The following is a 24,831-nucleotide window of genomic DNA, read 5'->3' as shown; positions in this document are numbered from 1 at the left end:
TATAGTAGAAATGGCAAAGTGTATCAGTTTACCATAATGACAAAATGGTCCAAAATCGACATTTTATGTTTTGAGGCCGCATCTCATAAGCGTCACGTTAGTTTACATTTGCTATACCAATTGAGAATGTTTTAATGCAAAGGAATGACGGACCTTAATCTCTTATATGAAATTTGTTAACACTTTGGACCATTTTGTCATTAAATAAAGTATACACTTTGCTTTCCACTATACAAGTTTACACTTTCCCGATACCTGACTACTATAAAAGAACAAAACTTGATTCTTCGATTAAAAATGACAGCGTGGCGAAGCGGATTAGTCCTCAGACTGATAACCTTTTGACTATTGACCGATGTGGTTCGAAAGTCCCATTGGTGGTCTTTTTTTAAAAGTATATTCAATTGTTGTTTTCTTGTTTTCTTTTCTTGTTTTTTTTTTCTCATCGCAAAAGCGTATTTTAATGTAAATGATATTCAGAAATGAGTTGTTTATGCGTATTTATTTCAATTTAAATTGGTAATAAACTTAACTGTTAACAAATTTCATATATGAAACGAATGTTTCATTCCTTTTGCAATAAAACATTTTCAATTGGTATAGCAAATGTAAACGAACGTGAGGCATCATGAGATGCGGCCTCAAAAACATAAAATGTCGATTTTGGACCATTTTGTCATTATGGTAAAGTGATAGACTTTGCCATTTCCACTATACAAGTTTACACTTTCCCGATACCTGACTACTATAAAAGAACAAAACTTGATACTTGATTGCGAAATGGCAGCGTGGCGTGCGGATTAGTCCTCAGACTGATAACCTTTTGACTATTGACCGATGTGGTTCGAGTCCCATTGGTGGTCTTTTTTTAAAAAAGTATATTCAATTGTTGTTTTCTTGTTTTCTTTTCTTGTTTTTTTTTCTCATCGCAAAAGCGTATTTTAATGTAAATGATATTCAGAAATGAGTTGTTTATGCGTATTTATTTCAATTTAAATTGGTAATAAACTTAACTGTTAACAAATTTCATATATGAAACGAATGTTTCATTCCTTTTGCAATAAAACATTTTCAATTGGTATAGCAAATGTAAACGAACGTGACGCTTCGTGAGATGCGGCCTAAAAACATAAAATGTCGATTTTGGACCATTTTGTCATTATGGTAAACCGATACATTTTGAGGTTTCTACTATAGGGTGCTTGCATGGAAGATCATAAAGTTCAAACCATCCTAAAGACACGCTCCAGAGGACATACAAATGCACGGAGTACAATACCAATCACCTGTTTAACTGGTTTTGATCAAAGTAATTCTTTGTACTCCATACATTAGCATATCTTATGGAGCGTGTCTGGAGGATGATTTGAACTCATGACCTTCGTGCAAGCACTCTATACAAGTTTACAATTTCCCGATATCTGACTACTATAAAAGTTATAAAAGAACAAAACTTGTTACTTGATTGCGAAATGGCAGCGTGGCGTGAGCGGATTAGTCCTGAGACTGATAACCTTTTCACTATAGATCGATGTGAATGGTTCGAGTTCCAGTGAAGAAAAAAAAAAAAAAAGTATATTCAATTGTGTTTTTTTTTTCTTTTCTTGTTTTTTCTCATGGCAAAAGCGTGTTTTAATATAAATAATATTCAGAAATGAGTTGTTTCAAATTGTTACATCATAATCGTTCTGATTAGCTCGGATATGCCTATACTCAGCATACACAAGTTTTCCAGAAGACATTTATATATGCCTATACTCAGCGAACACAAGTTTTAGAGAAAACATTTACATGTTGGGTTATATCATAAAGGGTACAAAATGTTTTAAGTTTTAATAACATTGAAAATATTTTGGAAACATGCTGTAAAACATTGTGATATTGTAAAAAAATGTATTTGTAGTGTTTTGAGTTTTTTTACAGTAGAGGGCATAATTACTGAAACTTGTGTAATTTAGCATAGGAGGTATTTTCTGTGACCACTCCCTAAATAAACCAACATTTTTATCAACAATTTTATTATGATTCAAAAGGATATTATCTACTCTCAAATCTGGTGCAATATGAAACTCATACAACATTCTGTTTTTGAGTAATGGACAAAAACAACATTTTAGAGCATTTTAGAGCCATGATTAAGAAACATGAGTAATTTAGCATAGGGGGTGTTTAAAATGACCACTCCCTAAATAAACCAAATTCTTTAGCAACAATTTTATTATGATTACAAATCATATAATCCACTCTCAAATCGTGTGTAATTTGAAGCTCATATGACATTCCGTTTTTGAGTTATGAAACAAAAACGAAATTTAGATGAAATATTTTGCATTCGGTAGAGACAATCAACGAAAAAAAAAAGTCTTGGAACGCTTGCGTGTAAATAACGGAAAACTGTCACCCCTCTCCCCCCGTGCATACAATGTTGAGAAATGCCAATGTCTTCAGCGGTTCCCCAATGTGTTCCAACATTGCTTGATGGGGAGAGGGAAGGGTAAATCATTGTTGTAGATGTCATGTTTCTTCCCAAACACAATATAGGTCATTTCCATGAACATAAGAAATTCTGCACGGAATTTCGACAGAGTGTGCCAAGCGTTCCAAGGACTTTTTTCGTTGATTGTAGATAGCCCATTAATTCCATTTGAGACATTTGAAAAAGTCTTATTTTCATGAAGATAAGAACCAACAGCAGATGCAGACCTGTCTTTTTGTATTGCTTTTTGTAATTTATAATATTGGACTTGTAGCCATTAACAAACTAGCTAGAAAAATTACATCTACAAAAAAATTGTGAATGATCACAAAAAAACAAACCAGACGTTGTTGGGGTCGCATAATATTAAAATTCTTCAAATGGGATATGGAGTTGTGTCTTTTTGCTGCTGAGCTATACCCTGGAAGCTCTACACAAGTGTGGCTAATGGACGTACATCATTGTGCCTCTGAGCTATGGGATATCTACTGCAATCATTCATATAGCAGCTAATGGACATACACCTTTCTGCCGCTGAGCCATTGATCAAAACAGATGGTGGCTTCATAACACCATCCAAACATTGTAGAAATATCAAAAAGAATATGCTTAACCTCCGACTCAATTTGCTAAATCACATCATATTTCCTGCAATGCATGCAATAATGTCAATTTACTTTCAAAATTGAATCAATTGATACCAACAAAGGTTTACAAAACATAATGTTATTTTTCAATCAGAACTGTTCAACTGGACTTCCTGCATAATATAATGGATTATGATGAACAAAAACCTCTGATGTCTATATATATGTATGTATATACATAGAAAATACAATTGAACGTGACAAACATTGTTGAAATTATAGATTTCAAGATAGACTCAGTTGCATGCTAAAGATTAAAGGAACACTCAGGCAATCACAACATTATGCCTTATATGTTAGAAAAACAAATATCAAGTAGAATCACATGATTTTATTTGAAACAAACTCATATTGACCATACAAATTAATAAAAACAGTCGGCTCTCAACACGCGATATTCAAACTTCCCGTTCCGAAATTGTCTAGTGCAATGACGTAATGGTTACTTGTACTCAATTGTTGTCAGCCTTCATTGTATTACTGAGACATCATTGCACTCAACTATTTTGGCGCCCGGGAATTTTGAATATCGTGTGTTGAGAGACAACTGTATTAATTCATTTTTATGGTCAACATGAGTTTGTTTTAAATAAAACCATGTGATTCGTGATTGATAATTAATTTTCTATCATATAAGGCATAATGTTGTGATTGCCGGAGTCATCCTTTAAGGTGTCCATGTATGTATAAATATGAAGAAATTTCGAAGCAAAATAACATAGGAAGAGGCATGGTATGGTGGCCTCACCAGTAACTAGATTAAGTTTCTTGTTTACCTGCTTTTCTTGTCCAAAATTATAATTGGGTGCATTTAGGGTGGAGGGGAAGTAAAAATAAAAACTTTCAGTACATGGAGTTGTGTCTTTGTGCCACTGAGCATGGCAGCTATTGATGGACCTAAGCCTTTGTGCCGCTGAGCCCTGAGCTTTCTAGATCCAATCATTTATATGGATGATTGTTTTCGTAAGTTGGTAGTGATCCCACCACAATATTCTTTCCATTAAGTTATGGTAAAATCAAATGTTACATATATAGTTAATTACTGGTTAAACTTGAAAGGACTATGGCGACAGTTGCATGCATGTAAATAAGATAAAATTGTTATAAAACATTCATAAAAGGTATTGTTTTAGTCAATTTCTGACTGATATTAAGAATTAAATAAAGCATAAACTAACCTGGTCTTGCTTGCTGTGTTTCTGTACATCACAAGTTGAAGAACATGAAAAAGAAAAGAAAGATAGAAAATGTACATTAGTATAAGATAAACTAACAGTAGTGTGCTTAGAAACTGTGGACCTACAATGGTGGGGTGACAAATGGGATCCAGGGGCCATGTAATGAGCAAAATATATGATGGTGCTCCAAGGGACAGTGCTTCCTAATGCTCTTGGATTTTAGTCACTTTTAAAGCCTCAGTCAGGTAGCTCTCTTTGAATGAATTTTTGGCAATTTCCTCATCAACATTTGCAACCAAAATAAGTGCATATCAGCAAGACCATGAAGATTAAGGTCATGTCTTCCATAGGGGTGTATGGATTTCAACTATAATAGCCCAATGCAGGTCGCCAGTTTATTCTTAATATTTTTTACCATACTGGAAAAGTCCTAATACTGAACTCAAGACTGTTTTAGATCCAGTAAGGAAATAAACAATATCAAAGGATGCACAATGACAGGAAGAGCTCAGACACAGCTTTAGGGGGAAAAGCTTGACATATTTATTATGACATTATCTATCATAGTGGCTCTGCTGAGAGTCACGATGCCTTCCCAATATCAGTATGGATTTCCATATCCCAATATACAGCTATAGATGTAAAAAGACAAGTTGGTGATAAAAGGCACGTTTCTACTGAACAAACGGTTGCAGGTGAATTTGAGGTGATACGAGGAATATGTGGTAACAGCCCCAGCAGAAACAGTTTGGGTTAAGGTGAATGCACGGTGATGCGAGTGAATCCCTCAACCACCTTTTGAGGTGGTTAATAGTGGTAAATATACACAGTAACGTTTGCAGTTTGGGTGATGATTTTGTGGGTGACACTGGAAGTTAGCCTACTACAATACAGTGCGAGCATTCAAAATCTGACCTTGGAGGTCACAAAAACAATTTTCTGGACTTCCGCCCCCCACTAAATACGCAGGTGAATTGTTACCCTGCATTTACAGCGCAGTGGAAACGACCCGATGAAGGTGAGAGGATTAAAATGCAGTTGAAGGTGAAAGCACTATAATGCGAGGTGCTCAGTATAAAACAGTAGAAAGAGACATGCTGTCAATTGCAGATGACCCTTATTTCCAGTTTATTTGCACATTTTCAATGGTTATCCATCCATAGTGGATAGCCAATAGTGACCCCCCTTCAGAAATCAATTTTTGAAGCAGTAGGCAAACAGTTTTATTCAGAATATCTGTGTGTCTCTTTAAATTCTATGTCTAAGGGTCAAACATTCACATGTGATAAATGCTCCTTTTCCCCTTGCCAATTAATCATGTGTTGTTTATCAGAACATTTTTTATTAAACTTTCCGAACTAAATTACGTAAAAGCTCAGGTGGTATTAATGTGGTTCTGTGGGCGTTGGTGAGTGTGCATATGTTCACATAAATTGATATCACGTAAAGACTCTTCCAGTGATTTCGAACCTAAATACTTTTTCACAAATTCTGATTTTATTTTTTAAAGCAAAACTATAAAAACATGTTTTCAAAATTCATTTAAGGAAATATTTATTGTCCTATGGACGCAATAAGTAGACCAAACACAACTATTGCCGGAGCTGGATCTTTACCATCCGAATCTTTTATTTCCTTTCATTTACACAGTTGATCAAGTGTCAACTGTGTTCTTCATACTTAATTTAAAATCACATATCACCTCAGACAGCTATATCATCTGAGAGTATACACAGTTGACAGGAAATCAACTGTCTATATTATCTTCATACTTTTAATATCACTTCAGACAGCTATATCATCTGATATTTTAAATAGATATAAATTCAAATTCATTAGCGCCTCAGACAGCTATATCATCTGGCTTAAATTCAAATTCATTAGCGCCTCAGACAGCTATATCATCTGGCTTAAATTCAAATTCATTAGCGCCTCAGACAGCTATATCATCTGGCTTATTCTTTAAAAGCAATATATATCAATCATTGAAATCATATATGTATCAGACAGCAATATCATCTGATACCCTTTTTACGCAATCAGACAGCTATATCATCTGATGCCATTTATGGTCCTGAAGTGAGACGACCCACTTCAAATCCCAAACAGCATATTTGGCTTGGACCTAATCATTACTCATTTCCGGAATTAGGACAACCCAATTCAATTTCCAAACAGCCTAATTTGGAATTGACATTAAATATTAAGTATGTGAAAACATTCCCAATGACTTGCTCAAATGCAGCAATGTATCTCCATTTTGATTCATATATTGGACAAAATGGTAAAAAGCAAAAGAAACAATGCCAACCAAGGACCTAATCTAGTGACTTGCCTAACTCCCCCGTAAAGAGGAAAGTCCACATCCACAGTTTATCATTACTGCAAAGACATAGGGTGTACAAGGCTACTGAATTTTGAAGCATTTGAAGCATTGAGAACAGTTGGTGCTCCTTGAATTTACTAACAACAATACCGGATAGCTGAAAATTGGAAAGTAAAAACCTGGACAAAAAAAAAAAAAAAAACTGTGAGAAAAAACAGGAAAACCTCCCAATGGCAGCGTGTATCTGTTCTAGTTACTAAAGAGCATCCCTACCAGGAACATGCCATGAAATGCATTGATCAGTTAAATTTGGGATATATAGTGCAGTGCCAACCCACAGACCTCTGCACATTTTACATTAATTTGAAAATGCATTATCCCAGCTTCTATTTCAATTTAACAAATCATTTAACTGATCAGGGCTGAATGATATGAGCTTACAGTTCTGCCCGTTTTGTGGTCATATTTATGGCCCCAGTAAATCTAACAATATGAAATATTGTGTAAAATGGCACTCCACTTTGCTGTCCATAGCAATATTTGACCTGCATTTTGCACCCCTTTACCTGGACATTTTGAGCCTTTATTAAGGTGAAGAAAATATTACCTTACATATATACACCATTTTTCACATATTTGTGTTTATCATAACCTGTAGAATAGGCTAGCAAATATCAATCCCAAGCAAATTTCCAATTCGTTAAGACATTAACATAGATGATACCTGTATATTTTGCCTTTTTAAATCCAATGTTTGCAATTTTGTATTCATCTGGGCCATTTACACGATTACCCTCTTCATTATTAAAGTGGTGCAGTAGTACTCAATTGTGGCCTTTAAATCATTTCATGCATTTCTGCTATCAATATTTAATTATTCAATGTTCATTGTTCAATCACTATTTTCTTCTTATAATTGCCACCTATGACAGAGTTTTAGGTGTTGATTATACATGTACCAATGCATCAATTGACATTGCTGCTTTTTGAAGTGTGGCGACTTCTCAAGAGTGATATCATCTATACTGCAATAAGTTTTATTTCGGTTATCGCTTTATTGTTTGATAAATTGTCAAATGCCAATATCGTTATACATGTACGACTGTATCTTTTATTTTTCCTATGCAATTGCTTTAGTCGCCTACGATGTATAATATCCGTTGTTTGTAACATCACTTTACATCATCACTGTAACAATTCATGTGTTTTTCTTCTTGGATCTTACATAGCCCTGGCCATTGTTGTCAGTCATTCTCGTCATCCATTGTAATTTGCTGTCGTAGAGCACATAGTAACCATTGTAGTAATTTGGGTTCATACGTCTGTTCCCAATTTTGATATGCCATAGGCTTTGTGTTGTGCTCATTTTGATCAATGGTTCGCATAAAGATACTGATACTTCCAACTTATTGTAGCCATGAGTTGACTCAGATACTAGGTGTTGAATCTGATAGCTTCCGATAACAAAATGTTCAATGTATCACCTTCCCCTGCATTCTTATACAGTCTTTCAGTTTCGTAGCCACTATTAATTCCAAGTTTCCGGACATGCCAAGCCTCCATTTCTAATCACCAGCATTAAGATATCCATATTCTGAAATAAATTAGAAAAAACAAAGACAGAAAGGGAACCAACTCGCCATACATGCACATGTAAACATTATATGTATATGTACATTGTATTATTGAATGGTGATTTAGCAAAATGAAATATGAATGACATGAATGAATGAATGAATAAATATGAATGAAAACAAAGTTATTTTATTCCTATTAGGAAACATGTAGGAGCTCCTGCTGTTACTAAAAAGTATTATTATTAAAAGGAGAAAAAGTGTTTTGTCACTGCTGTCTTTTCCCAACCCATTACTTAATTCTCATTGCATTTTTCCTTCCATTTTTGCTTACTTGTTTGATTGCTTCATTACTTCCTGCTTCCAATTAAACTTGCAACCTAAATTTACCTTTTGAATTGTTAACTTGCGATATACCCCAATCTCATGAGTTTCCAAAAGTTTCATAATTTGCCATCCCAATGATCACAATTGACCTTCATTATTGCACCCTTTCACCACCTTTCATGGCCTCCAACCCTTTTTTGACATTCATTGATATTATATAAATACTAATTTGATCATCAGGTGACCCCTACATTTCATAAAATGTCATTTAACTTTAGCTATATATTTGCCATTCGATGTCCTTTGATGACCTATATTTTTATTTTTATTTTTATTATTATTATTATTATTTTTTTTTATTTTATTTAACCTTAAGTTTTTTGCAATTCCATTGATCTTGCCTTATATATTTTGACCCGCAAGAAATTGTGCCTCTCCATTGTGTTCTATGTTACCATATTTCATGAAAATCCTTCTCCTGACTTGTGTTGACTTTTTACATAAATTTTTTGACTTGCAGTTCTGAATCCAAAATTCTTAGCCTATTTAACCTCCGATGATGTTGATAGACCGCCAGAATTTTTTTTTTTTTTTTTTTTTTTTTTATCATTATTTATTTATAGCTATTATTATTATTTTTCTATTTTTTATTCATCTATATTTTTTTTTTTATTATTATTATTTTTTTTTTTTTCCAAAATTATTATTATTATTATTTTTTTTCATTTATTTGCTTTCTTTTTTTTTTTATTATTTTTTTTTTTTTTTTAATTTTTTTTTTTTTTTTTTTTTTCTTCTTTATTTATTTGCTTTTATTTAATTATTTATCTATTTTCCCTATTTTTATTTAATTTATTTATTATTATTATTATTTATTTCGTTACCTTTATTTTGCCCCCTTTTCTGAATTCTAACACCCATTCCCTATTTCCGGACGTCCCATAGCAAAAAGTAAAGTTTCCCGGTGACCACCCGATGACCATTCGGTGGTCATCAGAAACCTTTCGGGTACCTTTTCAAGAGTTATCCGAAAGTGCCCGCTAGCGGATACCTTGCGGATACCTAATGAAGTTATCCAAAAGTTTTCGGTAGACATCCGGAAGTCTCCCAAAAACTCAAATATTTCAAATGAGTTACCCAGAAGGTTCCCAGAAACTTATATTCTTTGCAGGAGTTACCCGGTGGCTATCCGCTTTTAATTTGACCTTGAAAATAGCATTAAGCATCTTAAGAATGCGTGGGTGGGTATATGGTCAAAGGTCACTGAATGAATTCAAATCATGGAGTTGCTATAGCTGTTGGCAGTTGGAATATATTTGTGCAGAATATGCAAGTTATTTGTGGTCCAACATGTAAGGATTTACATGTAGGACATTACAAGATGTTTACTAATTAATCTGGAACATGCTGTAAGAATTATAAAGCATTGAATGCTTGATTTCATATGACAATGCAGGTAGGAAAATTTGTATGAAATGATTTGTATTGATGCAGTCTTTATACACTGATGTGCCTAATATATGACACATTTGAATGTTTTAGTTTATATCTTTTCTAATCACACATGATTTTGACAGTAAATTATTGTCAATTAAATTACTAATCATCAGCTAATGTGTCAATAACTGATCAGCTTTATGTTAAGCTATTTGTTGTAAATAAATTATAATATTTGATATGAAAATTATTATGCTGTGTCAGTGATGTGATCACATTTAGGTACTGTAATACATGTATATGCTAACAATTTGGTTATACATTAATTGAAAGGTATGCACCTTATAAAGGTGTGAACCAATTAAATTAAATCAGGAATATCTAAAATTACATGTTACACTTTCAAGTTTCTTAAAGCTCAACTGCCATGACTGCAGAGTTATATTTCTCCAAAATCTACAATTCAAATAATAAGCTAAATTGCCTAATAAATTTGTGCATACTCATGAATTTGTATTTCTGCATTCCCAAAAGGTCAACAGGAAATCTCCAAAGAGGTCACCAGGTATATCGTCACCAAAAGTTATCCGCTAGGTCCCCCGAAATGTTATCGGGTAGTTATCCGCTAGTTCCCCAAAAAGTCAACGGGTGGTTACCCGCTAGTTTCCCAAAACAGTCATCGGGTAGTCATCCGGTACCTATTACCCGAAAGGTATCCACTATTGTTTCCCAAAAATTTATCGGGTAGTCACCCGCTACCTATCTAATTTGCATGTGAAATTTGCCGGTGTCTACCCGGTGACTATCGGGAAGTTATCCGAAAAGGTCTCATTTTTTGATATGGGATATTTTCCCCATTTATTAATTTACGTTCTTGTGCTTTTTCTCCATCTTAAGAAACCAACATCTTATTTGATTTCAGCATGACCTTGAACTGAGATGACCAACAAAAAATTGCATCTGTCAATAATTTGTGTTCCATTTCCTGACCTCACTCCCGATCAGGCGGGGATTTTGCTTAAATGTATTGTGCAATCCTATTCATATTCACCGCGTTTCCTAAAAAACCCACGATCTATATTCGTGTATTTATTTTTAATGACCTTGAACAGCCATCAGACTAAGGTATTCAATACTACGTCACACCAAATTATGTAAGACCCGCCTCACTGAGCAACTAGGGTCACCCACATGTTGGAGGACAAACATCAAACTGCTTGCATGAACGCGATCTAGCTGTGTTTTTAATGCAATGTCTAAAGTAAATTGTGTTGTGATAATTTAACTCACCAAATTGTGAAATTTTCAATCAGTTTTTCTTATTTGTTAGAAAAACCATGTATCAATTATAACAAGTAACGAAAAACCCACTACGGATGAAATAACAATTCTTGATTTACAATTTGGGAATGAACGTGCGGAAATCTAGAAACGCAACCCGGAAGTTTTGTGACAACAACAAACTCAGATCCCATCGCGTCGTCAAAAATTTACATCAATATTTTCGCCCAAATTGGTGAATTATGTAACTACTATAGCTCGATAGTCAAATTTATTGATCAAATTTTATTACGTTACATTAAACCTAAACAACCTCAATTATAATCGTGTCAAAGATTCTATGCCTGTTTCATTCATAAAAAGAGCGATCACATGATCTCAACCTCGATTTCAGTAAATTGATTCACTGGATTTTAATAAACAATTATTCGCCATGGCTAAATATGACGTCCGGTTTTCACCCGGGCTTTTGATTAATGTATACAGACCCATTTAACAGCTTAGATTAATTATATCAACACATCAAATTACCGCATCTAATTCATAATCATGTCTACTATAATTTTCTCACCCTTGTTTTCCAAGTATCGCCATGATTAAAGTTGTCCAATCTCGGCGTCTGAATACAAGATGGCGCCTTTTCTTCTCACTTCACCGCTGACGATACGACAAATCCACGATGATAAATACTAGATTGTCAACTTGTTAAAACCGAAGTCACGGCACTGTTTAGTCAACCACCATGAATAAATGTCGATTTTACAACATCACTTTTTACGTCCATAGCGAATGTGAAGAATATTGACTTTTCGTACATCTTTCACGACCCATTGTACACGATGGATACCGTCCGGAAGTTCAAGTTCTATTTCGTTCGCAATATTTTACGGGTTATATCCTTCTTAATTTTGCGAAATTAATACACGATATCCCATCGTTATTTCCACTTTCTGTCTCCAAAACACTTGGCGACGTGCCGTAGGCTTCCTTCAAAGTTAAGTTTATCTCAATTTTAAAATTTTCCTGACCTCTTCGGATGGTATCGAAACAGCTTATGAATTTTCGCGGCAACAATTTCTGAGAAAACAGCCACGCCCCAGAACCGCTGCCTATGATTGGCTACTGGCACGCGACTCGACACAGGCATGGATGCACAACAGGTGTCGGACTGATGTCACAACACGCATGGCACCACCTTTTATTGATCTACAGGACAATGAAACCCTTTTCAACAAAACCCAGGGCTTATTACGCCAATGACAATTTTGGTTTTGATTGAAGTTTGCTCAATCAAAACCCGAATAGCGCCATTTATTTATTATTCACATGTCCAGCATGCACAGTAATTTTGCTTAAATAAATGCACATGAAGGAATCCACTGGTCACATTTATATTTCCATGTGTATACTAGTTATTGAGACATGACGACAAATAATAGGTAAAAACAAAAGATTTCGCTATTCCCCCTGCCCATCCCTTTCTCTATGAGTGAGGGCTTTAATTTTTTCAATATTTGAGCACATACTTCGCTAGCTCAAGCACAGCTCTGACCCGCCTTAATGTTCCTCAAAAGAAAATTATCACATTTAGATGAGAAGACGCCCTTGACCAGACCCCACTATAATGTATTTTTACATCCCATAATGTTGTAGTTCAGCAACCTTTCAATTACCTCCAAAGTGATTCTCACTTTCTGTCATTATTTTCTTTAACATCAGGTTCATCCCCAGGTCAAAAAACTATATACACAAACTCTGGCCCCCTTACTTTTCAGTAAATTGGAATTGCATGAAAAGTGGAGGGTCCTTGTAAGCTTTCCACTGCATGCACAAAAGACCCATTAGTAACATTTGAGATGTTATAGGTATTCAGATCAGGTAAGTGCATGTTGTTTCAGAATTAACACATGAATAATGCAATATGGGTATGTGATAACTGAAATTGGTGTGCATTTCTTGAAGGAGATTCACTCCATTGATAACACAAACAGTATCTGTTTAAAGTTAACATTACTACTATATGAGCAATCTCTGTAGTTTCCTACTTTTCGAGGTTTCGTTGATATTTATCATCATTTTATTTCATTCGACTGCGAAGCAGGCAACTATATACAAAGTTTCTCCATGTCTTATGATTTGAAGCCAAAGTGGTAATGGCATCTGGCAGTAAAATGATGTCAAAGTCCCCCAACAGTTTTTGCACATAAGACAAGTAGGATGTTCTTTGCCTTCCCGGTCTTCTTTTACCATTATGACTGATTAATACTAAACTTACTTAAGATTGCAAGAAGTTTGTTACAGTTCTTCACCGGCGTGTCCAGGATCTTTTCCTGCGGGGGGCTCAGCCCCTCTTTCAGATTTATGTGGGGGGCTTGATGGCTAAAATCGGCAAAAAACGGCTGATTTTACATGATTTTTAACAAAGTGCGGGGGGCTTCAGCACCCAAAGCCCCCCCCCTGGACACGCCACTGTTCTTGTTAGGATTGTTTTGCTGTCTATAAGTTGCTATAGGCTAACAATAACAATTTAGCCAGGACGTTTCGTTGTAGCAGGGAAGTGCCACTAGGAATACTTCCCTGGTTGTAGCAGGTCACATGTTATTGATCAACTCTTATATTAGAACTGGTCAAACTTTGCTTATAATTAGCTACTTCATATCTCCATAGATTAGCAAAACAATTAAATCAATAAAACAATGACCTGTGTTAATCTATTCATTGATTATAACAGGTTTAAAACAATGGATACTTTGTCCATATATGAATAGGGTTTTATGATAGAATGATTGACACATATATATCGATATGTGAGTGCAACAAAATTGTGTTATTATACAATACAAGTAGTTCATAATATAATAATTGCTGTTAAACTGTTCAAAATAGCCCAAAAAAGCAAAAGCCCCCATTTTAGGGGGGGGGGGGGAGAAGTCAATTTTTGTATGTAATTTTTTTGAGGAAAACATCCACAGTTCCGCATCCCTCACAAACAAATCCTGTGTACAACCCTGTTTGTGTTTTGAGCCCACGTTTTTATTGTTTTTGCCATGTGCTAGGATAGCTTATATGAGATTGTGAGACAAACCTTTTTTACGCAACTTACAAAATTATATTTGAGTTTTTATATTCTTGATGAAATGAGCTTTTTTACAGCTATAAAAAAAAGTGCAAATTAATGCTATGTTCAAAACCAAAACTACTTCCCACAAATCATATATTAGGTTCCTAGAAAGTTAATATAAATAGGCAGCACTGAAATATAAATGATCGATTAAGTCATTATTTATGTGGGAGATGATTTAAAAATGCTTCACATAATGGTCACGAAAAGGATCATGAAAATAGGTAGCAACAAAAAAGTAAGGTTATTAATAATAAGCCATTTTTACTTCTGTAAACATGGACATTTTTGTGTTACCTATATTTTTGTGGTTTTTGTGTTTCAAGCAGCTGTGAAAATAACAATGCTAAAAATATTCCTTTTCTTAAACAAAGTAAGGAAGCTATTTCTTTTGTTAAACAAAGTAAGGAAAGTTCTACAAATGTGAATTTAAAAACAAATATAACATTTCAAAATTGGCTTTGCACTTCACATAAATTAGGTTCCTAAAAGAAATTGGAAATAGACTGCAACAAAAATTGAGATTAATTAACCCATTATTACTCTGTCGGATGTAGGTAGTAATTGATCAAATAAGCACTAATCAATATCAATGCAGTCTTCGATCATAATTAAATATGGTGACATTCAGTGCTAGTACATAGTGACATTAAAAAACCAAATACCAATTTTTCATCATGTACATTTTCAGCGTAAAGTCATGAAAAAAGGTGAATTAATTAATCATTATGTGTGGGTGTAGCACTCATCTTAATGGGTGTGGCACATGGGTGTTTGCATTGGTTAACACCAGGCACTACAGCTTTATTATGTTTTAAAGGCTCACTTTATCCTCCCGTTGCATATACTTTGCTTATTACAAAGGAGTGGGGAGGGTGCAATTACAATAAAGCATGCTTTTCAAGGGGAAAAATGTACCCAAGATGATCTAAAGTATAAAGAGAAATAACAAAGGGATCACCTTTTGATGTTAAACCATACAAAATAGCCCAAACATGTCAATTTTAAGGGGTCCACTTTTTGCATTTAAGCACATTTATTTTTTGGGAAAAGTCCACAATTTGAAAATCCCTCCCCTACAAAAACATCCTGGTTCATAGACCGGCCTGAGAGCACCAAAGAGGCAAGAATCTTAAGCCTGGTGTTACTAAACCTCTATAAATGTGAACCTACTGATTCTGATGTGCAATATCTGACATTTTGTTCAAGTAACAAAGCTATATAATATCATATCAATGAATACCATGTATATCACTTTTCCTTAAACATGAAACAAAATCACTTGCAACATCAAATTGGCAGTGTTTTGGCGCCTGCCTATTCATAAATTATTCTTGACAGCCAATTTGCACATTAAAGTCATAATGTAAGATCTGCTAAAATGAAATTGGTTAATTTTTGTCATGAAATGGATGTAAGGCTACAAAAAAATATAAAAAAATAATGCTGTGTCTGAAAGACCATGGCAGTTTCAAAAACGAATAAAGATTTTTTTTTTTTAAAGATTTTTAAAACTTAATTTTGACCAATTGTTCAAAAGTACACAGCTTAAACTTGTGATTTGGTTGATTTACACAATTATGAATGCCTAAACAATGCTAGCAACGAATCAAGTAATTTTCTTCAAAATATGTCTCAGAATTTCATGATTTGACAGCAAAAAAGGGAAACAAAAAATGAATTTGCTGTTTCAGCTGACTTGGACACGCTAAGAAAAACGAACGCACAGCGGCTTTGAGACACAGCTTTTTTTAAAGCCTAAGATCAAAGAGAGGTGAAATAGTATTAAATGTACAGAATATATTGCAATAAGCAATGATTGCCATTCAGTTGACTGTATATTGTGGTTTCAAGTTATTTCTTATTTATTACTAATGTGTTTTTCTCTCCAATTAGTAATTAGGCTTTCAGCATGTTCAGTAAAGCATGGAACTTAATTAGACCATAAAGAATTTGACCTTAATGATTAAAATTAAACATGTCTTGTTGTATATATTGTATCAAACTAAGATAAGAGAAATTACATTTCAGAGTTCAAAGAGGTAATAAAAATCAAATTCATAATATCCATATGAGAAAATGGCAATGGTTATTGGTATAGACCACTTGACATCATTGGGACTGATCTATCGATATGCTTGAACGAACTGCTACACTGTTCAATGGCTTTCTTGTACTATATGAAATGTGGTGGGCGATTTAAAATGCACATGCCCAGAGCAAACTATGATGCTCACTGCAGGACAAAGAACAATGGAAATTGCCATAGTTTGCGCACATAATGCCGGGCAATGACATCACATGTCAAGTGGTCTATATGTTTCCGAATGCTTTTACTAAAAACTACATACAGTAATAAGAATGTTGAAGAATGTTTTGAACCAAATGTGTATCAAGATGTATTTTATGGGTTGGCATAATTTATTCAGTCTTGTCCATTAACACTTGATGAAACCAATTATTTTACTACAGGTGTTTTTTTTCTCAAATGATTCTCTCCACCATATTTAACAAATATTGAAGTTGAAGAAATGTCACATATTTTATATGGATTTGTAGAGTAAGAAAGCAATAGTCAACAGATACAGATACTATCAGACCTAGACTAGGTTAATACAATTTTTAATATTGCTGCTGGTGTATGACATGTCAATATTCTGTTTTCTATATGATAAGTTAATACCCTTATCTTGGTCAGTTGATTTTCCAATCCGTTTAGAACCACTTAATTTTAGCTAAACAAGTATACAAATTGACCTTTTTGCCAAAGTGAGACAAATAACGTTTATCTTTTCCTTCAAAATGACGTCCATCATTGTTAAAGAATGCTTTTTTGTGTTTTAATTTCAGGTTTTCTTTTTTCACCATAACATGAAAAAAATAATAATTAATAATGAGTACATGTTCTACTCATTATTGGTTCACTGTTTTTGAGATCGAAGTTCTTATTGATTAAAAAAATCCATTTGGCTTTTGCATCCACTCAAGTATAAAACTAAAAATACTTCTACTATCAGGCATACTGGTTAAATAATGTACTATAATTTTTTATACCTTGTTTTACATGATGCAGAACTTTCCAATATTTTTACTGATTCTAGCTTTTTAAAAGGTTTTATGGCTTTTATTTTTTATCAATTCATCACAGTACAACAATTTTAAATATTTTCATGAATTACAGGTTTTCCAGACCCTGAATTTTTTTTTACATTTTTAATATTGCATGATTAAGTTATGTTAAGAAGAACACAAAAATGGATGTGATGTGAAAATTAGCTCTTTCACTACTCTGGTTCACTGTCAATTTAGTTTGCATTGATCCACTATCTAATGTTCTGCTACTCCCGACTTCCTAAATTATATTGATTAGTACGTTTTTGGCTTATACATAAATATACACTAGATAAATATTTAATTTCATCAAAATGAGTTCTTATAAATGAATCATGTATGTGGTGTTTTGCCCACAGAAGTAAGAGGAGAAAACAAAGGAGTAGGAGGAGAAACATGGCCATTGTTTCATCTTATTTGGCAAAGAGATTGTTCATTTATTTTATTCTTCAGTTGTTTTTATCAATGCTGCTTGTTAATATTGATTTGTTTACGACCAATACTGGTAAGAACACAGATGATAGCAATTATGATGGTGGTAGTGATGGAGTTAAATGCTAATGACAATGTCAGATGCTTCATCAATTTCAAACACATTTTCATATCAATTTATATCAAAATGCATTCTGGTTACGGATTAACTACAATTTGCTAATCTTTTAAAAAAAATCAAAATATGAATTTATTTCTTCAAATAGTGTGTCTACAAATGTATATACTATTGACAGCATAGTATAAATTGCATAGTGTTTTTTTTATTTACCTGGGATTATCTGATAGCACCGTATGTATGCTACAGAGTTATCTACCCCTGATAGCACAGTATGCATGGTACATTGTGTGATGCTCTCTACCCCTGATTGTATGCATGGTACAGTGTGTGGTGCTATCTACCCCTGATAGCACAGTATGCATGGTAAAATGTATGCTGCTATATACCCCTGATAGCACAGTATGCATGGTACATTGTGTGATACTCTCTACCCCTGATCGCACAGTATGCATGGTACAGTGTGTGCTGCTATCTACCCCTGATAGCACAGTATGTATGGTAAATTGTGTGCTGCTATCTACTCCTGATAGCACAGTATGTATGGTAAAGTGTGTGCTGCTATCTACCCCTGATAGCACAGTAGGCCTATGCATGATACAATGTGTGATGCTCTCTACCCCCGATAGCACAAAGGGCATGATACAATATGTGTATGTTCCTATCTCTATCCCCTAATACCACAGTATATCAATATATCTGATTATATGGAACAGCAAACATGCTTTCTGCATAGTATGACACTATCTCATGTCTACCCATTTGTTTGTATCAATGAAAAATGCACCAGGCTTTGTATGTTAACAAAACGGTTAGAATATTCTTGTGATATTGTAAAAGCTATTCAAAATTGTGACAAAATATTCAACATAAGTTTCCTAGAGTAATTTGCCCAGCTTTTTTCATCTGTTGTGATGCAATCAAACAAAATGAGGCATTTGTCAAAAAATCAATATTAATTTTTCTATTCAATATTGTCCCCATTTAAGGGCATAATATGCTGAGAACACAATCAAAATTGTCATTCCAGAGATATAAAATATTTGTATGCTTCCAAAAACAACAATACACTCAAGAAGTTGAATGTTGCTTCTGGATATATCTGAGCAACAACTGCTTCCTTCTGCTTGATTGTGTCACATGTAATAGACACCATTAGGTAAATCTGGACTGATTAGGTATTCTAGGCATCCTCTCCAATTATGCTTCAGGCTAGTTCATTTCCATTTCTATGTGCTTTATGTCTGGTATAATTTGCATGTATCAACACACACACCTCAAAGGATTGATACCAATACAGAATTCTGCAATTCAAATAAGATCTGATAGAAGTGACTTAGATTTAAATGGTGATCTGTGCTGCTAGTCGCATGGGCTTTTGGAGTTCATTCAAAGGCCAATTTACCATAAATACACTGTTCATGTAAATTATTCAAAAGATATGCACATTATTCCAAGAGCAGATATAGATGTTTTGAGCACAAGACAAATTTTGAGCACAAACGTCACAATTTCACCATTACCTAATGACTTATAAAATATTACCTGTTTGTTTGATCAGGAGGGTGAGAGTCATAAAGGCAATCATGTTGGGTAGGTGGTCACACACTAGGGGAGAGATGGCATACCACCATCACCCATTGTATTGTGGGATTCTATTATAGTACATTTTAATTTAGAAATTTTAATGTTCACACAATTCAAATCAAGTTCACTAAGATACACAAACATGATTATAATGATTTGTACTGCACAACAACTATATTGAATGTGAGGGAAACATTTTCCAACTATTTCTTCAAGAGTCAAGTGATATCATCATAATGTTACTCTAAATTATGACAACATCTCTGAAAAGGTCAAACGAGATGGTATACTCAAAAGTACAGAAATAAATCAAATACTGGAACTTACGTTTCGTTAACACAACGTTTCGTCCGAAACCATCGGACATCATCAGGTGACTGAATTAGGTCGATTGGTCACGTGAGATGGTATACTATCACACACATATAACTCACTCACCCTTCCCAAAATAAAAGATTCCCTGGTCTGTCCCAGAAGTGCCTAAGAACAACACATGGATAAAGATATCCATCATCCTATCTATTTCTTACAAATGGTAGAGATGCTTGTGATCCCATTCCCTGAATGGATTTGTCATACTACATAAAAAGTAGTGAGAATTTATTACAGGGATGCATACCAGGGTGTTGTAAATAACGACTGATACAAACAAACTTCTTGTAAAGGTTCTTGGTGTGACAGAAACATTCGTAGCTCTAAGGATAAATTGCTTTTCAAAAGGTTCTTGACATCTGAAAGAGCTTTCTTTTACATCATTTTTTTGGAAAGAAATGTGGTGTTTTTTTAAATAATAATTGTGTGGAAAGAATCCATATATGGATACGCACAAAAAGGGTTTTCAGACAAATCTTCATTTCTTGAGGGACATGTAGTATTCATCAATTCCTCATTTTGTTGCCACAGACATTCACATGAGGTGATAATCAATAGATATATAGGTAAGGTTTGGTAAAAAATCCAGTTGAGCTGTTGAGCTCGGAGCTGTTGAGCGCCTTAAGCTAATGAGATTTCTTTTAATGATATTAGAAAACAAATTGTGACTAACTATGCTAACAGGCTTTAGTGGTCACGGGAAAGAGTAAGTTTGAATAATTACTCATGCTATATGTCTGGAAGCGTGGTTACAAATTGGGTACCAACATCAACATATTTATGCAACAACCCCATCAGTAAAGTGTTTTAAAACATTTTGTCAGACAAAATATGTTGTCAAACTGTTATTGTAAAATATTTTTTGCAAATGTTTAACCAAAATATTTTGTCAACATTTACATAATAGTATATGTTACAATGTTTTGCAGCAACATTTAAAAAACATGCTTTATTTCAATAATATTTTAGTATTTTGTAACCTTTTGAATGGGCAAGATAACATATGAAAAAGTGAAAATTGACTCTGATGGCAGAAGGCCTCTTAGATAGATCACATTATATAGCCTAGAGGTCTTTATTTGTGCACAATGCCCATAAAGTCAACATGCAAAACACTTTTAAAGCATAATTTTTTTTTCTCACAACTTCCCGTAAGACATCATTGTGAATACATCACTTTAACCCAGAGAATGAAAAATCAATATTTGCTTAATTCTGAAGATATTTAATTGGTCTTATTACAATTTGTACATTCAAAGTACAAATGTGCAAAATTTTAAACACATCCATCTATGAGGTAAACTTCTTATTTGATGGAAATGTCACCGTAACACTTGCACGCTACCTTATGCAGACACCTTATTCTTCTGTGTGCTCCAAAGGCTTTCAATCAGTGTATAATGACACCAAAATCTAACATGAGCAGCTAAGCATATAATGCCTTGAAGGACCTTTCTATGCAATTTCATATCATGCTTCTTTCCTTGATGCTCTAAACTGACAAATTTAATTCTTCTAAAATAGCACATTTGGCCTGCAGGGTTTCATAGAGGTTTAATTTGGACACTTTGCTGTTGACCAAAGTTATTTGATATAGTCAATTTCACAATTACAGTGTGGTTAATCAGCAGTAGTATGGCATGAGGCTCTTGTGTATGTGCCAACTGCCAGAGAGAGTTATAAGAGGAAGATACAAATCATATTTTGATTAGCATCACATAAAATCGGTGAAAAGGGGCATTCATGAGGGTATACTGACATCATGTACACACTAAAAACTACGGGGTTATATTTTCCGTGGTCATTTTGAATTGACCACGTTTGGGGTTGTTTTGACCCTTCAAGGGGGTTGTACTGTTTTAATTTGACCACATTCACGAGGTCATTTTAGCCACGACATTTAACGTGGTCAAAAACTTAGTGGTCATTTTGCCGATACCGTCGTGCATTGATATCAGTTTCAATCTTCCGCTTTGAAAATCTCAATTCATAAATGAGTTTAAACATGAGCTGCAATTAATGTTTGTTGATTAATAAATAAAACTAATTTTTGACCGAAGTTACCCAATTTGTCAACTTTATAATGACTTGCATTTCGAACTATTTGCACACACGGTGTGCATCGGCTCACGTGGTCACATCAGCGCCATATTTGTTCTGATTGTGCAGCTCAGCGGATTGTCGTGTGTGCTTGTCTGCATGATGGAATATGAAAAGTTAGCTGAAAAGTGAGACTGCAAGGATGCATAGACCCTTGTCTATGCACGCAGATTCATTCAATTTCATGCTGTCGTGGCTGGTGTCTTGGCTGCAGTTGTTATAAGCTTATATCATGTAAGCTTATAATACGTGAACTGTCATAGGCGATGACTGACTGTGTGTGAGTGTGATACACAGATGCATTTTGCAGTTTGCTGTTTATGTAATGCTTTCTCTGTGCAGAAACACACTTATGTCCTGGTGGGACCAGCATGACCATAGGCCTACTAAAAAATCCAAACAACCCCTAAATGTGGTTATTGAGTAACCCTATAAAACAACCCTTTCAAATGGGTCATTTCATTTGACCCAGAAATGAGGTCATTAAGTAACCCAATAAGGCAACCCTTTTGAAGGGGTCATTTCATTTGACCCCGAAATGTGGTAATATTTTGACCCCAATGGGGTTACTATTTGACCCAAATACGTAGTCATTGCAATGCCCCCGACCAATGGGGTCAAAATGACCCCGTTAGTGGTATGGTGTTTAGTTGATAACTATGCTGGGGTCAAAAATGACCCCGTTTGGGTCATTTTTTGACCCCGTAGTTTTAAGTGTGTAGGTTGAGCAACAGAATAAGCTATCACTCTGGTGATGGACATATCAAAAAATATTCTTAATCCTAATATGATGAAAGTGCTTGAAAAGGAAAGAAGGGAGATTTAAAGAGACAGGATGAACAAAGATGTTGTGTGTTTCCTTTGGGATTCGAACCACATACCCCTCGGGTGCTAAGCACTGGATCAATAGCCACAGGTGTTTTGCTGGCCCAGCCAGTCACTTGGGATGACTTGGCACATACTATAGCTTCATTTTGTAAAATTTTACAGCTTTAGGGTAAGAGATAAACTCCATCTAATTCTGCAGCTCCTGAAATAATATTTTAGTTTTTAAACAAAAACAATTCTCAAAAATGCTTGTATCATACTTTGAGGCTAAGTAATGGGTTCACTGTCATGGGCCATTCAAAAGCACATTATTTTAAGGACATATATGATCTAAAAAAAACCACACATTTAGAAAAAACAAAAATTAAATTGATAACAATTCCCAATAAATCTTGGGCACATTATAGCTTTAAAGATCTATGTCTCCAACTTGATATCTCATATTACCCATCTCCTGTGTATAGCATATCTATGTTTACTCACCATCATAGATTTCCATTTACCGTAATGTCCAGTGGTTTTTATGTTAAGAAACTAGCAGAAATGGATCAATTACACAGACAATTGAACAGACGACGCCTTTCTAGACACTGAAATCCAAGCCTTACTTTCTCTTACGCAAGGCTATTTTTGCACAACCCTTATGCATACAGGTCATGCTAAATAAACCGGATAAGCTTATAGGATGAGGATAGAGTGACAGATAGTGTGAAATGATGGTTAAGGTGTATGATGTTCATAAGAAATTCAATCAATACTGTCTGATATAGCAGTTGTAGGAGGGAACTTGAGATGTAACTCAAGCATTCCCATCTTTAGGGAGGAAATCACCATCTTTCATGTTGTGTGTCTTTTCCTTTTGATGACATGTTTAGATTTGATGACTTTTCTATACAATATACAACTCAACACACATACACATACACCCCGACATGTTTTCACCGACAACTGTGGATCCGTATTGTGTGTGTGGTTGTTAACAGTGAAACCGTGGACCCACCCCCACACACACCCCCACAGACATATCATAATCCAAACGTGGACTTATATTTCACCGCTAACCGTGGACTTGGTATTACACCTACGATAGAGGACCCTACTCCATATACAAAGTTATGCTGTATAGCACCCTCTGCCGCTGTCTTACAACCGTGGACGTCCACAATTCATTACGTGTGATTTTTCACTACTTTTTCACTAATTACACACCCTACACCAATGAATTCACATTAACAAAACAATGACCAGATGTTCTTGTTTTGTACAAAATTTGAATTTGAATTTTGCTCGTCCAAAATAAAGTGAATGAATTTTATGCACAATCTATGAATCTAGATCTACTATATAGATACCACGTAACTTTGTTTTCAGAAAAATCAATGGCATAGTTTTCTGGGTCATCTAAAGCTAAATACATCCTTAAAAGCTTGAGAGATTGCAAGATCTCTCACAAAATTTGCACATCTTTTTTGTTGTTTAATTTCAAACACTTGATGTAACCTTGAGATAATACATGTAATCCATGCAAAGATCTTGATGTTTCCACTGCAATATATCTGGCTCTAAGTATTTATCATGTGTTTTTAAAGGTCCCACTAGCTGCATGGGTAAAAGAAGGGATAAAGGCAGTTATGCAATGCAATAGACCTGAATATACTTCTATAATGTCAAAAGGAGAAGAGGAACACTCTGGTATTGAAGCTTATTCAAGACTTATGAGGTTAACATAGAAATTGTATGATGATGATTCAAATTATATTATAAGGTATGTGATTTTATTATTCCATTCACAAGTAAATAACGATGCTAAAGCGGGTGCTTAAGTTCCTGTATAGATCAAAAATACATGACTGGAATCAAAATGTTACTATTTCATGATTCAAATCAAAATTATACACTTCTATTTGCAAATAATA

At 34.5% G+C, this 24,831-nt stretch overlaps 1 protein-coding gene across 9 annotated transcripts in view; it reads right to left on the bottom strand.

Moving 5' to 3' along the window:
* Nucleotides 1-24,831, bottom strand: part of LOC140158830 (protocadherin-15-like) — a 203,121-nt gene that overhangs the window by 65,570 nt on the left and 112,720 nt on the right. For all 9 annotated transcript variants that reach the window (XM_072182062.1, XM_072182066.1, XM_072182064.1 and 6 more), the window contains exon 3: nucleotides 4,302-4,322. In XM_072182062.1, coding sequence (XP_072038163.1) covers nucleotides 4,302-4,322 — 21 coding nt within the window. The remainder of the gene's footprint in view (nucleotides 1-4,301; nucleotides 4,323-24,831) is intronic.

Source organism: Amphiura filiformis, chromosome 8 (assembly GCF_039555335.1).
Source record: "Amphiura filiformis chromosome 8, Afil_fr2py, whole genome shotgun sequence".
In the NCBI taxonomy this organism is placed as follows: domain Eukaryota; kingdom Metazoa; phylum Echinodermata; class Ophiuroidea; order Amphilepidida; family Amphiuridae; genus Amphiura; species Amphiura filiformis.
This window is presented reverse-complemented; position numbering and strand designations above follow the sequence as displayed.